The sequence below is a fragment of the Anomalospiza imberbis genome, chromosome 2 (genome assembly GCF_031753505.1).
Source record: "Anomalospiza imberbis isolate Cuckoo-Finch-1a 21T00152 chromosome 2, ASM3175350v1, whole genome shotgun sequence".
In the NCBI taxonomy this organism is placed as follows: Eukaryota; Metazoa; Chordata; class Aves; order Passeriformes; family Viduidae; genus Anomalospiza; species Anomalospiza imberbis.
In genome coordinates this window covers 75,337,541-75,352,766 of record NC_089682.1, presented here as the reverse complement: position 1 = coordinate 75,352,766, position 15,226 = coordinate 75,337,541, and the positions used below count along the sequence as shown (strand labels likewise).

The window sequence follows — 15,226 nt, the reverse complement described above, 5'->3', positions numbered from 1 at the left end:
CAGACCAAACACAGTGGCTTTTGATTTGTATGACAATACTGAGAGCATACTCCTCTGATTTATATGTCTATGAAAAATCTTGGTTTTGTCTGTGTTTTTTACATTTTCAAAATCTTCTCCTTGTCAGAAAGCTCTCCCTCCCCATTAATTCTGAATGTGCAGCCAGTTCAGAAGTGAGAGCTGATGCTTCTCCTCCTCTATCCCACTCAGCTGTCAATCATTCCATGAACAGAAGAAATATTTAAAGAAACAGAATCCCATGAAGCTTGATATGTTCCAAAAAGAAAAAAAAAAAACAAAACAAACCACTCCATGTCAATAAAACCTTGAGTCACCTTGAATTGAAACACTATTTTTACTTCTGTTATATCTCTTCTCTTTTTCTTCCAGTTTCTGAGATCAATTTAATGTTCAAATAAGCAGCAAGTGAAACTTTCAGTCTTATTCTTGAACTCCAAGTTATCTTAGACAATTTGCAGCTTTTTTTTTTTTTTAATTTTAGGGGTTTTTAGGGTAGTACAACAGCACATCAAAAGGCAAGAAAATCTGAAGGACACTTCTGCCAGTGGAACACAGATAGGGTTGGTGCAACAAAGAATTTTGCATTGCTGTACATCATGCTGTGCCCATGCTGTGGCTAAAGAACAATAATGCCAACCTTATATGTGGAAAGGTGATAAGACTGGCTAAAAAAAGACACTGAATCTGCGTCAATGTGTTACTTTTATAGGCCTTTCTGTACCCAGAAACTTTTAGTTATTCTTCTCAAGGTTTCTTCACAACTGTGAATAGTAAAAACCTTTCTAAGGCTGAGATCCACTCTCTGAGCTTCTCAGGTTAAGAAAAGTCACATGAATCAGTGAAATTCATGGGTCAGAAGCACTTTAATCAGAAAACATCAGTCTTCACACTCATCAAGCTATTTACACAGCATCAACAGAAGACTAATTTGAACAGAAGCCCAGTTATCCAGATCTTGCTACTGTCAGTTGCATTTTCTGCTCTTGTTGTTGCTGGTAATTTTCTTTTTGCTCTACAGCTTTCCTAAGTGGAGCCACTTCTCCAGTCTGTAGTGATTCTACACCAATCATTTCTATTGCTTCTCTATTACTGCCTAAGTAAAGGGAAGGATGAACCACTCATGCATGCACAAGGACGTCTCGTTACTCAGCTGCTCCTGTGGATGCTTTTGGCAGAGCCAGATTTTCACACAACAAGAAACAATCAGAGCCCAGGAAGGATGTCAACAGAAAAGCGTGGAAGGGCATGTGGCCACTACAGAAGTGGAGGATCAGGATGCAGACTGTCCTTGCACGCCTGAGATGTGCAGGAAGGACCCAACTCCAGCTGACCCCATGCCGTGCAAGCAGCATTTTCTTGTTGCAAAAGAGGCACTGACAATTGTCAGGACAGTCACAGGCTGTGTTTTGTGGACAAAGCATTGTGCTTTGTGTCCGTAAGTCAGGCAAGGATTTCCATTCTGTCTTAGCCAAGCGCATACCCACTCTCATCTCAAAATAACATATGCTGCCTTATGAATCAGCATCAAGAGAAGTGCTGAGGCACAAAGGGAAAGTGCTGCCAATCCCTTATGAAAATGGCAGCAACAAGAAAAGGAAGGCAAATTATAGCAACAAAAGACAGGGTGGAGACAGCCCCTTGGTGAATAGAAATGGAGGTGGCTCAGGGTAGGTAGTTTGTTATATTTTAACTAACCCGAAACCAGTCAGTATAAAATTCATATATTCTCACTCCTGGAGGGAGAAGAGAAGATGCACTCTTCATGGTAAATCTCAAGGGGAACTGCCTTCTCCAACTTCAAGTGCCCTAGAGAGAACCAAGTCAGAATTTTCCTCCTTTCATAGACTAAACCATGTTTGTGAGGCCAAAAAGCTCCTGACTTAGTTTTAGCAGCTGGGGATCCTGAGCACAATCTAAAATGGATTTCTGCCAGTTTTCTACCCAGTGATTTAACTACTGTGGGACTCTTTACATCTGATTAAAAAAAATAAACCTTTGAATGTCATCACAAGAGTTGTATTCTAATGACTACAAACGAAAATAGTAATTGCTAAGAGGCATCAGAGTACAATATGCTTTTGATCAGTTTCTTCTAGAAATTCCTGCCTGGAAGATGCAACGTGAAATGTCAAATGTCTTATTAATGTCTCTTTTGAAAACAGATGACATTTTATGGGATTTCTGATTTACCAGGGGTGTACAAAATGCACTGAAAATGGAATATAAACCAAAGTTTAACTTAGAAAAATATAAGAACTGCAATTGTAGTTAAATCATAATATACATGTGTTTTTGTATTTTGTCCATGGTCATGACACTGGGTGTCCCCAGTTACTGGGGAGGAAAATGTGAGTTGAAGGCAGCTCAACCCCATTGCTCTCACTGAAATTATTCTGTTAGTTTTTCAACTTTTATACTTTCTGTTGGGTCACGTCAGCACAGTCCCCTTTATGAGTTTGGCTAACTCAGGGAGCTGATCATGTTCTTTTAATGAACTCAGGGAGGAGCACTTAAACTATCAGTTAATTCACCTAAAATCAGGTTCTTTGCAACAGCTGTGGGCAGCTGCATTATTCCCTGAGTTTCACAGGCACTTCATCCTTGCCCATCTTCAGTGAGCCATGGTAAGTGTTGATTCAGAGAGCCACATTCCACCTCTAGGGGTTTCCTCTGTCACAAAAATATGAAAAATTCTGATAACCCACACTAAGAAATGGCTGATTGCTTCAAGGTCACACAGTGAGATGGACTTAAGACCAACACAGAGGACAAAAACTGCCAGGTGATGAAGAAAAAGTCTGTGCTATAACATACTAAGATCCAGTGAGCTACAGCTCACAAAGAAGTGGCAGGGTGTCATTGCTCTGTGCAGGGAAATGTTATTTTTTGCCAGTTGACAAATGGAAGCAACAAATGTGGGACTTCTATTCAATGTTGGTGCTTGTTTGCTGGTAGCTCTGCAGCAGCACTGAACTGTAAGTCACTGTGCTGATTTTCTCTGGCACTTCAGCTCAGGAACTGCCATTTTCCAGTCTTGTTCTTCTTTTTGTCCTCACTTATCCTGCAGAGGGTAAGAAATAATAAACCTGGACACTTCTTAGGCAGAGACCTCCTCTAGAGCTGAAGTACATCTGAAACTACGCTGAGTGTAGGTCAGAAGCTTGGCTAGGACACGGAGTAGGTCAGTTGGATATTTTTTCCTCCTCCATACTAAGGCTCAGCAAAGCCTACAGAATATAATGTCTTCCTGGAGAACTTCCTATAGAGCTTCCTATGTAGCAGTCCTACCTGCATGAACTTCCTATACAGCTGAAACACAGTGTGAGGGGAAGAAAAGACTGGTATATCAGCGGCAAAGTGACTTTCACAGATCAGCGCATTAGAAATTTGCTAAGCAGAGGGGGGCTTCCATTAAATTTTCTGCTAATTTAAGAAAATAATTTGTACAGATAGAATACTCTGGTTATTTTTGTTAATAATTAGCCTCTAAAAATAGTGGAGCTCTACTTTTTCATGTGAAGTTCAGCTTACTGCCTGATGCCGAGAAAAGGCCTAAAAATAACTGGTTTTATAGTTGATTAGCACTTTCTGGTTCTTGTTCTTTGTCACTAGAGAGTCAGTTGAAATTATGCTGGGGAGAGGAAGAGGCCAGTCAGTGATACAGCTGCTTTTCCTACAGGAAAGGTACTGTGAGCATTGATAATGGAGGCTCTAACTCACCTTGACCTCTCCTCAACAGATTTTCATGAACTTGTTAGGGTGATGTAAAGTAGCTTGAAAGTTCCAAGTCCTTTTTGTTTCCTTTCCATTCATTTCCATTGCCTTGCCTGTTCAGCAAGGCAGGCACTTATGCAGCAGCAATGATAGTAAAAACCAATAAGAAAATCACAATGGAAAGTTCACACTTCTCTGGCTCTCTATCTTCATAATTCTTTATGCAATGATCTGCAATAAACTCTTCACTGCATTCAACTTTGATATTTTCAGTGCAGGCTTCTATAACTTCTGTTGCTATTTCTACAACAAGCTGCGCCTTGTGATGCGAGGCGTTCTAAAGTAATCTGGCACATGAATATCTCTCTTCACTTGAAAATCAATAAAAACCTTCAGTCACATTTGCATTTCTGTGTACTGCTTCCAGATAACAGGACCGTGTCTTCCCCAGGTTATAGCTGATCACAGAGTGAAAACAACTGCTAGGGTTTCATGCCTCAGAAGATGACCTTGTCCTTTTTTTTTTTCTTGTCATAAAAAGAGCTGACTTGCCTAGCCATCCTTAAAATAGAACTAATTACCATCTGTTAACGGGCCCCTAATGCTCTGACTGTAGATCCTTATGCACCATTCATGGTTTCACAGCCATGATGATAAATAGTCTGTAATTCAGAATTCATATGGAATTACATCAGCTTACCTGGGTGACCCAGCACACATTATGGAGACTTCTCCTGTAGAGCCTTGCACACTGAATGTTGGACTCCACAGAGAAATGCAAGGGCAGCCTTTTAATCAGTTGACACCATGATTTGTAAAAAAGAAGTATTCAGGCAACGCTGATGAGTCCTCTTTGTTGCATGCAGAAGGAAGGACAGAGAAATGAGAAACCTAGATCCTCCCTCCAGCTAGTCCAAGTTGGTGCAAAGGCAGCCCTGGAAAACTGAGCCCCACATTACAGGAGGAAGAGGAGCTGAGTCGTGACTTGCTAAATAATGATATAGGCTTTGAGCTACTCCCAGGGAAATATAGCATGGAATGATTTCTTCATTCTGTATGATTGCATAGTGCCAAATCTACCCAAGCAGCAGGGAACATGACTCACCAGCAACCCTGAACTTTCATGTGTACACAAGAAGAACCACTTACCCTTGTTCCAGCTACTCCCTCACAGTACCCAGCCACCCTGGAAATGGTGCTGGATTCACAGGTCGTGGTGACTCCTCTCAGCCACACATAAAATTGAGTGTGTTTCCATCCTGTCTGAAAAAAATGAGGCAAGGCTGCTGCAGTTTGACTACTTGTAATGCAGAATACAAAGGGAAGGGAAAGACTTCACAACTGCAGTTTTAAGCCAGTGCTGTCTGAGCAATATGACACTTCTGCAGCCTTCTCTTTCTGCCATGCTAAACCTGAAAGGGTCTTGGAAATGGTGTTGGGGAGTTCAGTCCCTGAACAGCACCCCATAGCTGTGTCCTACTTGTTGATGGCACAGAAGTGCTTGCCCAGTCAGGCCAGGTGGGACATTAAATATCAGTATCAGTGCAACTAGTAAGCATATAACATTAACAATTATCACTACCAAATATAGAGGCAACTCTGCAATGAATGCCCAGGAATGAAAGTGATATGGTTTATTTTTAGATGCTTCCCATTTAGGACCGTTATTTTAAAATCATCTGGAAGACCTGATGCATTTTATTAATGCAGAGATATTCCTTTCCCTTGTGTAACTCCCTAAAAGGCAAATCAGAAATAAAATAACATTAAACTTGGAAAAGCTCTTTATTTCCCAGAGGCTGTAGCCTACTTCAAATGGAAAATACTGTTACCAGCTTTTTCTCTTTCCAGTTTCAACAATAGACAGGCAGTAGTCCTACCTCAAACCTTCCCTCTGAACAACCACAAAAAATAAGCCTCTAATAGCTCTGTCAGAACAACAGGCTGTTTCCCCCTTCTTATATCTGTGCATCTTGATTTCTTTTGTTCTTGACAATTTTGTGTGTAGCACTTTAAAGGCAAGAGATCTGTCAAAACTCCCAAAACCCAGACATCTCAGAAGGAAAATCTGTTCCAGGAGAACATACAACATAGTTTACACCTACTGCTTGTTTTTTTCTGGATAATTGAATGGAAGATGAAAAGTTTTCCATGGTGATCAGTCAATTTAAGTGCTCCCTGGCCTTTACTGGCTATTTTAGGTGTTAGGTGCTCTTCAGATTTTGATAGAAGTGAAACCAGTGATGTAAAATATGGCTGTCAATAACAATCATAACTCTCACACTTGACCTTAGTTCTAAATTTTAAATTCCTGTCATGATATCAGAATTTCACAGTCAACACTGATAGACTTGGGACCACACATTAGGGCATCTTCCTGTTTTTCACTACCAAGTTAGCTTCTACCAACTGAATAAAGAATTCAATTCAATTCAGTTCAATTCAATTCAATTCAATTCTCATCTTCTTTAGTCACAAAAGGAGACACTTAAAATTAGAAGAAGGTAGGAAGGATCTTATTATCATTTGGTTTTATTTGCCTTTCATGAATCCTTGAAAAGGGTCAGGATGCTCCACAGAAAGCAGGGACTTTCAGTGTTACCATGTCAGACATAGCTGTACATCTGTGTAAGTCCAGAAGCTTCAACCTGCAAGAGACACAGGCTTTGTGAAGCTGCTGGTGGGCTTCTCTGTGGTCCACACACCAGAGTAAACTTTTCAGACTGGATTCTGGAACAGGAGAGAGGCTGCTGTAGCATAATGCAACCAAAAAGCTCATACATCTTAGCAAGGCACTGTATTCAGAAGAGCTCTGTTAGAAAGCATGCTTTTCCTTAGGAGCCCTGATATATGGTACTGAGTTAGGAAAAAGCTGAGAAGTCTGGAATGTCTCTCAGATACACCTAGCCCTGGTGGTCTAGCTTGTGTTTCTCAGCCTGCTAGATTTACTTCTAGGTATCAATCTTGTGTCAAAATAACCAGTATGTTTGAATAGATCCACCTCTTCTATTCCTGATTACGGTGAAAACTGGAAAGAAAACCACAGGACATCTAGCCACAGAGCATCACAGCTTTCTTTATTTATCTGTAGTTCTCCTTTATTTAAATCTTAAGCTTTCAGATTCTTGACTTATGTGGCAGAGACCATTAAAGTACAAGAAATCCATATGCTGTGAATGTGGAGGCAACAGCACGGTTATACATGGAGATCCATTTCCAGATTATTGATAGCAGTTAGATTAGTCTCTACCCTATGAAAAGAAGAATGAATTTAGCCATCTGCCAACTGTAGTTTGCTTTTGGTATTATCCACCAGAGGACAAGGCTTCTAAAACACGATCCCCCACTGAGCTGAAGCTGTGAATCCCTGGCTGTGAGAGAAGCGGGTTTGAAGCTTCATCCAGAGCTTGAGAACCTCCTCACTGTGCAACTTACCTCATTCTTAATGAGGCTCAAGGGGCTCCAAACAAACAGATGGACAACAGAGTCTACTGACAGACCATCTGCTCAACACCACAGAGCGCAGGTGAAAACACAAGGCATTTCTCCAGCTGTTCCTTGTAGCAGGGATCTTGCAAACCTAGAAGGTATTGCTGTGATATTAAATCTAAAATAATACTAGGCATTAGAGCTACCAAATGCCAAAGATAATCAAAATGCAACCTTCTTCTAAAGAAAGGTGCCTCTTAGCACTTTAAAAGTAATGCTTTGCTATCCTTCCACAAGGTGCTTCACAAAGAATAAAATTCAGTTAACACTAATACGTTTCTGTCATATTTTCCTTTTGTTCTGTGCTGAACTAGAATTTTCATGCCCTGCATGGGACATTCTACTCTACATGCATTGCCAAGTCTCCAGCTTTATGAAAAGTAACAAATGTTCAATTAAATGTCAACATCTGTAACTTGTTGCTGTTTTTTTCCCCAATGGCACTAAGCAGTCATGAGAGCAGATTGGATGAAGAGCATTTTAATTACATGCACACAGAACGGTCTAGAACTGCTCACACATTTATAAATAATACAAATACTTAATATCATTCCTGTCCTTAAATTTTGTCAACTCATTTCCTGTAATCTCAGTTCTGTTCTGTTACAGAACTAGAGAGAACTAGCTAGAAAGTTTAGAAGGTTTAGAAGGTAGCTTAAGAAGGTTTTCATTCTTGAGTGAAGTCCTCAACTTCTTGTAGTGTGCATTCTTTCATCTCATGAAAGCAGGTTCTGTTCTTATTGTGTGTACAAAACTATCAACCAAAATTTATAACCTACCTCATAATTTGCACTAGGCTCAGGTTTATAAACGTTGCCACCTGTATCTCCTGCACAGTGCAAATATAATTATGTCTTAATATCATAGAATAATATGTGTGGAAGGGACCTCTGGGGGCCATCTAGTTCAGTACCCTGCTCAGATAAAAGATTGCTTTAAAGGCTGGTAAGGGATATTCTCCATCTGAGTTCTACAGTCTACACAGTTGGAGACCCCACAGACCATTCATTTCAGTGCTTAAACTGTATTATTCCTGCATACCCAGAAATATTAGAAACTGGAAATTGGATTGCTTATTTTGTGACCTGTCACTAAGAAAATTCTGGCTTTACCCAACAGACAATTCCCATGAAAAATCATGACAGTATGAAGTACCCTGGATCAGACCCATAAAGGTATCACAGCACCTATGTTTACATATCTAAATTTCTTTTTAGCTTCTGCACAATAAGTAACAACTTTGCAAATGTTGTGATCTTTACATTCCTTTTTTGCTACTTGTTGTTATTTCTGCTGCAGCCTAAGTATGCTGACCCCACTTTTATCATACTGATGACCAGCTTGCATCTTTTCTTTTGACTTTTTGAGGATTTGGACATCTAAGTTATAATCTAGTTCCTTGTATAACTGATCAGTCTCAGTTGTTCTGGACAGAGGCTTTATTCTAAAAGTGTTTTCACAATATTATTTTTATCACCATTACTTAGGGGTTTTATGTCACAGCTGTAGTACACTCTAAGCTATGCTTGTCTGTATAAAGGACAGTGAATTTCCTGCTGATAACAACAGGTTAGGTTTGTCTGTGACAGGTTGATCTGGCATTCCAAACAATCCATGTAGAAAGTTCAGAGCAGTGCCTCACTTTGAAGTGGCTGAACAAGGGGTAGCCTCAAAGCAAGCAATTTTAAGAATCAGTTTTCTCTCCCAGTTTTCTTACAGAGTCTGTCTGACTAGATTCAGTTTTAGAGTTTAGATTTGCATTTGCATTGAACTCATAGTGCAACTTAAAACAGACTGAGGCTGACTTTCATCAAGCAGAAAGTAGATTTATAGCTGCTGAAGAATTGGCAATTTCATACTGATTTTTGGACAATGTAAAGCTTCCACTAAGTAAATGTTCTTTACTGGTCTTCAGAGGTCATATATATATATATATATATATGCATATATATATATATGTGTGTGTGTGTGTGTGTGTGTGTGTGTGTGTGTGTATCCTTGTTTCCAAAGAGCTACAGCTGTCTGCAGTTGAATGTTGGAACTCCCTGCTTTCCTGCCATTTTGCATTCCTTGTGAACTTCCCATCCTCAGCATGGAAAGGTTTTCCCATATGTAGAGGAGCTAAAAAAGCCTGGATTCCTGCAAGTATGTGCTCTTTATTCCCCCAGCTCTTAATTTAGTTCTGAGTAAGGCCTGGTCTTCTTTGTACACCTTCATTACTGCTCATGCAGTCCAGAGGTTACACATTGCACATGTAACAACAGCCAGGTGGCTTAATAGACCTAGAGCAGGTCAAAAGCATGACAGCTGAAATCTAGTTGCTTCAATTTCAGTGGATCATCAAATAACTTATCCTTCTACCTAATTTCTGCTTTTCAAGAAATGTACCAAAATACAATTGTATTTGATACTTGCACAATTCTGTCAAATCAGACTGGCTTGGACAAGCTCAAAAGTTATTAATGGGAGGCATAGGCAAGATACTGTAAGAGCTTCATTTCCTCACAAAATCAGGTTAAAACTTCTCTGATAATGGATTCAACTCTTTGCTCTATTCAAAGATCACCTAAGATAAGCCTTAGACAAAGACTTCAATACAAGATAAAGGGGTCAAAGGAGGTTTTAACTTGCATGATGACTGCCAAGAAGTTTTTGTTGAAGCCTAAATTTTGGCAGGAGGATAGCAAATACCTCTTATATTTGGCTGTGCTTTTATATCTGCAGCAGGAAGAAGCTGTATTGTTAGAATCGCTATGGTGATTGCATACCAGTTGATAATCTCTTGCACTCCAGAAGTCTTGACTATTAAATTCAGACCAATTAAAATGGTGTTAGGCACATTCTATTCTAGTAGTTCTGACATAGAAAGCTATCTGGCTCAAAAAATAAGTAAAATCGCATTTAAATATGATAAAATCTCATGTTTAAAAGGAAGAGGATGCTGAAATTGAATAATTTAAAACTGTAATTCCATTTTTAATTAGTTTCTTACGGAAAAGTTCTGTACTTCCCAGCAGAAGGTGCAGTTAACCACTTCAATATCATAAAAATGCCATAAAGAACTAAGAATTTGTCAAGAATAAAACACTGCAGCTTGAACAACAGTTTTGCAAGGATTGGAATTTTAACCTCCAGCCCAATGTCTCCATAGTAATATCAAGAAAGGAGAATTGAAATTCAAGTTTATTTTTACTCTACACACCACAGCTTTTGTCACAAACCTCTTAGAAAATGAATTGTGCATATTTCACCATCTAGTCTCTCTGTAGATGGCTATATCTAAAAGGCTCAAATTTTCAAAAATAGCTCATGATTTTTGAATACTCAGTTCTCTTTGGTATTTTTGGAGTATTTTGTGTATTTTGCACACCCAGACAGCCTTGTTGGTACATGTTGGATTAGGTCCAGTTTTCAAAGAAGAACTTCAACAGTACCCATTGATGCACATGGACAACTCTGTATATCTTCAAGTCACACAGAGGTGTCACTGAAGTACCTGTATATGTTTTAGAAACCTACATCAGGATGTTGAGTTGAGGGATTTTGAGAAAGAATGAGGTTTACGAATCTTGTCTTTTGCGAGAATTCAAAGCTTTTAAGGAAACCAGTCCTGTGCTAGTACATTTAATCACCTGCAATGCACCAACCCTGTCCACAAAGACGAAATAAATTTTATTTGATTTTTAAATGTAGGAAAGTATTTCTCTAATTTAATTTGGTTTAAATGTTGAAATGGTACACAAAGGTAGGATTTCAGTCGCAAAGAGGTGATGGACTGCTTCTCAGATCCTTCAGACCCCCCCACTTCCAAATTCAGTACCGCATGGGAGATGGAAAAATAGAGGACTGCATGTTTAGCACAATGAAGAATGAATTCTGAAGCAGCTGCTTCCATTCTTTCAGACTTCATCTGCATTAGCAGCAAGCCAGTGTTCTGGAATTGTGTGCAGCTGGCCAGAACCCATACATGGGTTCTGCAGAGACAGTTTTTTAGATTCTTTACACTGGTGTGAGGTTTGCCCCCAGCCCAGATGCTTTGCCTTTTCAGGTGTTATTCAAAAGATGAGTTATTCCTCATGTAGGCTATATATATATGCTAAGCTTGCAAATCACATCAAGGGATTTTTTCACTTCTGGAAAGAATATAGGAAGTTGTCTTTCCTTGATAGCTGTTGTTCTAAAGCATGTTTTGTCCTTAAGCAATTATACCATATCCCTAAAAGCATAGTTGTTTCTAGTTTACAATCTCAGAGCTGTACACGGAAAGACTTTATTGTTTCTGTTACAAATAATAGCTTTCATTGCAATTCTTTATTCTGCAGTTGTCCACTCTGTGTATGTTTTCCCCAGATATTTGTTGCCATAGGACATAAGTCACTCTCAAGTGAAATTTTTCGTAGAGTCTATGGCAAGTTATTGACCGAGGGATTTCCTGAGCCCCACTCACAAAATTATTCTTATAACTGTGATATTGTTTTGGAATTCCAGAACTACAGTGCTACACAAAGAAATTTCTGCAGGAGGTATTACAGATGCTATAAAATTTACAGTGTTTGAATCCGGAAGGTCTGTATTGTGTTAGTATGCCTAAAGCAGAAATGAGGCAGCTGGTTTAAGGTCCCTGTGACAGAGTGCTGCTGGCGGAGAAGATCACCACCCCTATGCAGTTTTCTACTGCCCCTGCTGCATGAGGCTGTGGTACCCACAGTACAGGATGGACCTATTGGCATTCAGAGCCAAATGTTGTCAAACAACAACCATCAATACATTTTACTGCAGCCTGCTTGGCTACAAACTAAGGCAGCTGAGAAGCAGAACTAATAGACTTCTTCACATAAGAACACATCTCTTCTGGCAGAGATGTAGATAAACAGTTGAGAGCAGTAACTCTTCAGGTAGTTTGGATAAATCTGAAAAGTACTGCAAGTCAAAGGTGCAATACTGTCTCAGTAGCTTAATGAAAGTTATCTTGCCACTCCTTGGCCATAGCAGAATTCAGTTGCAGACTAGGAAACAGTGATGTTAATTCTTTTACAGGAAAGAAATTGAATGAACTTTCATAGCCTAAGTTGTTAGTTTTAATTTCATTCAGTATCTTTAGTGAGACTAACCTTGTTCTCATAATCCTGTCTGGACCTTTCCATGCAGCCAGGAGCAAAATTGATACTGCCTGAGATCCAGATGGGAGATTTGCCTTCAAGACTAGCCTCTTTTCCTGTAGCAAATGCTCTCTGTTGTACAGTAAACCACATTTAAATTTGTAGTTTGACAGCAGCAGAAATGCTAGAAGCCCCCTGGTTTCATTTTCAAAAACTGATATAACCTCTCCATTACATATCTTTTGAGCATTTTCTTGTGATGCACTGTCGTGTGTCTGGAGACATCCTTACCTAAGACAGGAACAGAATTCAGTCACTGTTTTATTTTGTAATTTATATAAACAAATGTATTTTGATTGTAAAATGATGCAGATGGTAAGATTTAGGAGGAAAGTATAGGACCTTACAGATCTCATATTATAATAAAACAGAATTTCAAACACCTACAGTTTAAATCTTTGTAATCCATCAGACAAATACAGAAAGGACTGCTGAGAAAGGTAACTGCAAAAAATTACATAGGGTGTGTGCCAATGGAGAAAAAAGTTAAGATATAACTCAAGTGTGTAATTAAAAGTAGCAGGATTATATTTGAAAGAGTTGAATATTAAGAGAAACACTTTGACAGAGTAAGTTATCAGTGTTACTGCTTGCAATGAATAGGCAATGAAGCAATGTCTTAAGAGAAATTACTTGATTGCAGATGGACATTTTTGAAACTAGACCAAACAGAAATACAAACACCAATTGGAAGCAAGTGTATTCTGTGTGGGAGGTAAACTAGGTGAGGTTAACAGAGTGAGGTGATAAAGTAAAAAGTGTAAGAAATAGAAAATACTTATAAATAAAGCACTTCTGTATCTTTGCAGATGAAAAATGTTACAGGAACATAAACCAATGGTATTTACTTTTTTTAACAGATGGACCAAAGAAGCCATCAAAAGATGACACATAGAAATCTACAAAATGTGGGGGCTTTTTCTTCCTCTTTTTTTTTTTTTTTAATGGAAGCAAACTGAACTAGGCTAATTGATGCTATTCAGAGACAGTACAAGGGATTGACACCTCACAGTACCAAGCTATAGAAGACAGCATGGACTTTATGAAAGTAGTGAGAAGAGGCTCTGGCAACTCTGGTCCCCAGTGGGAAACTACCGAGTCTTAAAAAATAAAAAAAAAGTACAAAAGGATATGATATATTTAAAGTAGGATTGACCTTAATATATGAAGTTGTTGGCCCATAATTTGCAGGTGACTTAGTGCATAGGTGAAGCTGTAGCATATTGCTCAGCCTTTCTCAGTTTTCAGAATTTTGCTTCGTATTAAGGATTCAAAATGTAAATACACACATGGGCAGACCAGGGTCTGTTTTACCTCATATTTGAAAAACATTCTATCTTCTGTCTTAATGTGCTACAGGTATCAAATCTGAATCAAAGGGGTGTGAGAATTCTGTGTCTATCAGAATGCTGGTTTTGGAGATGCAGTACACAATAAAAAATTAAGTGCTGGGGGGCCATGGTATGCTGGAAACGCGTAACTCCTGCATCTCCCAACAACAGGAAACTACATGAAGAGACCAAACATGCCACACAGCTCCCTACAGTTCTACCTGGACATGCTGAGAGACTTTCAGATAGCATCAGGGACTTTCAGATATTGTGAGCCTTCTTAGACCTAGCTCATCAATATAGACAGGTACCTTACCTGATAATTAGGAATTGATTGTGAATCCTGCCCTTGTTGGCATCACTGTGTCTGGAATCCTTTTTTTTTGTGAGCTCTTCTTTGCAGGGGAACTATTTATTTATTGCAACCTGCCTCTCACAAAGCTGTGGCAGTTTGACAGAATAGGACATTACTGGAGAAAAAGTAGCACTTTACTGTTTTGTGTCAATAAGTTATCAGCCAACACCAATAATTTACCATTATTCTCCACTAATTTAGGTATCTGCAGAGAAACATTTAGGAAAAATCCATTAAGGAAATTTTACAAGACCTCAAATAAGTTAAAGATCCAGGAACAGAAGGCAGTCTAAATTTCACTTATGATACACCAGGTGTCTTTGGACTTGTTATCTACTAGATAGTTACAATAATAGCACTAACAATATATCACTATGCTAGACATAGAGAGAAATATTTTCTTTTAATGATGCCTCTTAACAATATTCTGTGTTCTCCTAGGTTTGCACCATTCCATCCCAGCCTCCTCAGCCTACTGTTGTTCCAAAGCCAGTTCAGTCTGTCATCCATGTTCCATTGCAACCAAGCTGTCCAGGCCGAGGCAAGATGGCAAAGCTTATCAATCCAGAAGAGATGACATCTAGGGATTATTACTTTGATTCCTATGCTCACTTTGGAATTCATGAGGTAACCTTTATTTTTGTTTCAGCAATTGTTAAATAACTAACAATATAATAATAATAATAATTCTCATTATTTCTTTTATTTTTTACTTCCTTATCTGTATCCCACTTGCTCATGATTATATTCCTCTGCCTTTCCTCAGACAATTGTGTAGTCTGGTTAAGTGCCAAAGATATCACCACTTCTCTAGAGACTTGCACTCAAAACCTCTGTCCCACTTAGATTCTTATTGTAGCTGTCCATGCAGAGGTGAATTTCACAAGTGCACTGATGCAATGCATTTATGAGGGCTGCAAACCAGCCCAGCCACAACCATGGGCACTCCCTTATTGCTAAGTTGGGGATTTGGTTCTGTTGCATGTTTGAGCACAGACATCAGCAGAACAGCTGCTCAGCTGACATGAAAAGCCAAAGAGTTTCTTGACTCCTGGCATGTAACTTGAATGCACAGGCTGCATTGATGGGAACATTAAGCCCAATCACCTCCATTAAATACACTCCTGGAAAGAATTTGAAATACTTGATGGACCATT

At 39.1% G+C, this 15,226-nt stretch overlaps 1 protein-coding gene across 1 annotated transcript in view; it reads left to right on the top strand.

Annotated features, from left to right (window-relative positions):
- PRMT8 (protein arginine methyltransferase 8) overlaps nt 1-15,226 on the top strand; it is a 57,297-nt gene that overhangs the window by 17,081 nt on the left and 24,990 nt on the right. The window contains exon 3 of the mRNA XM_068182896.1: nt 14,511-14,696. Within this exon, the coding sequence (XP_068038997.1) occupies nt 14,511-14,696 (186 nt within the window). The remainder of the gene's footprint in view (nt 1-14,510; nt 14,697-15,226) is intronic.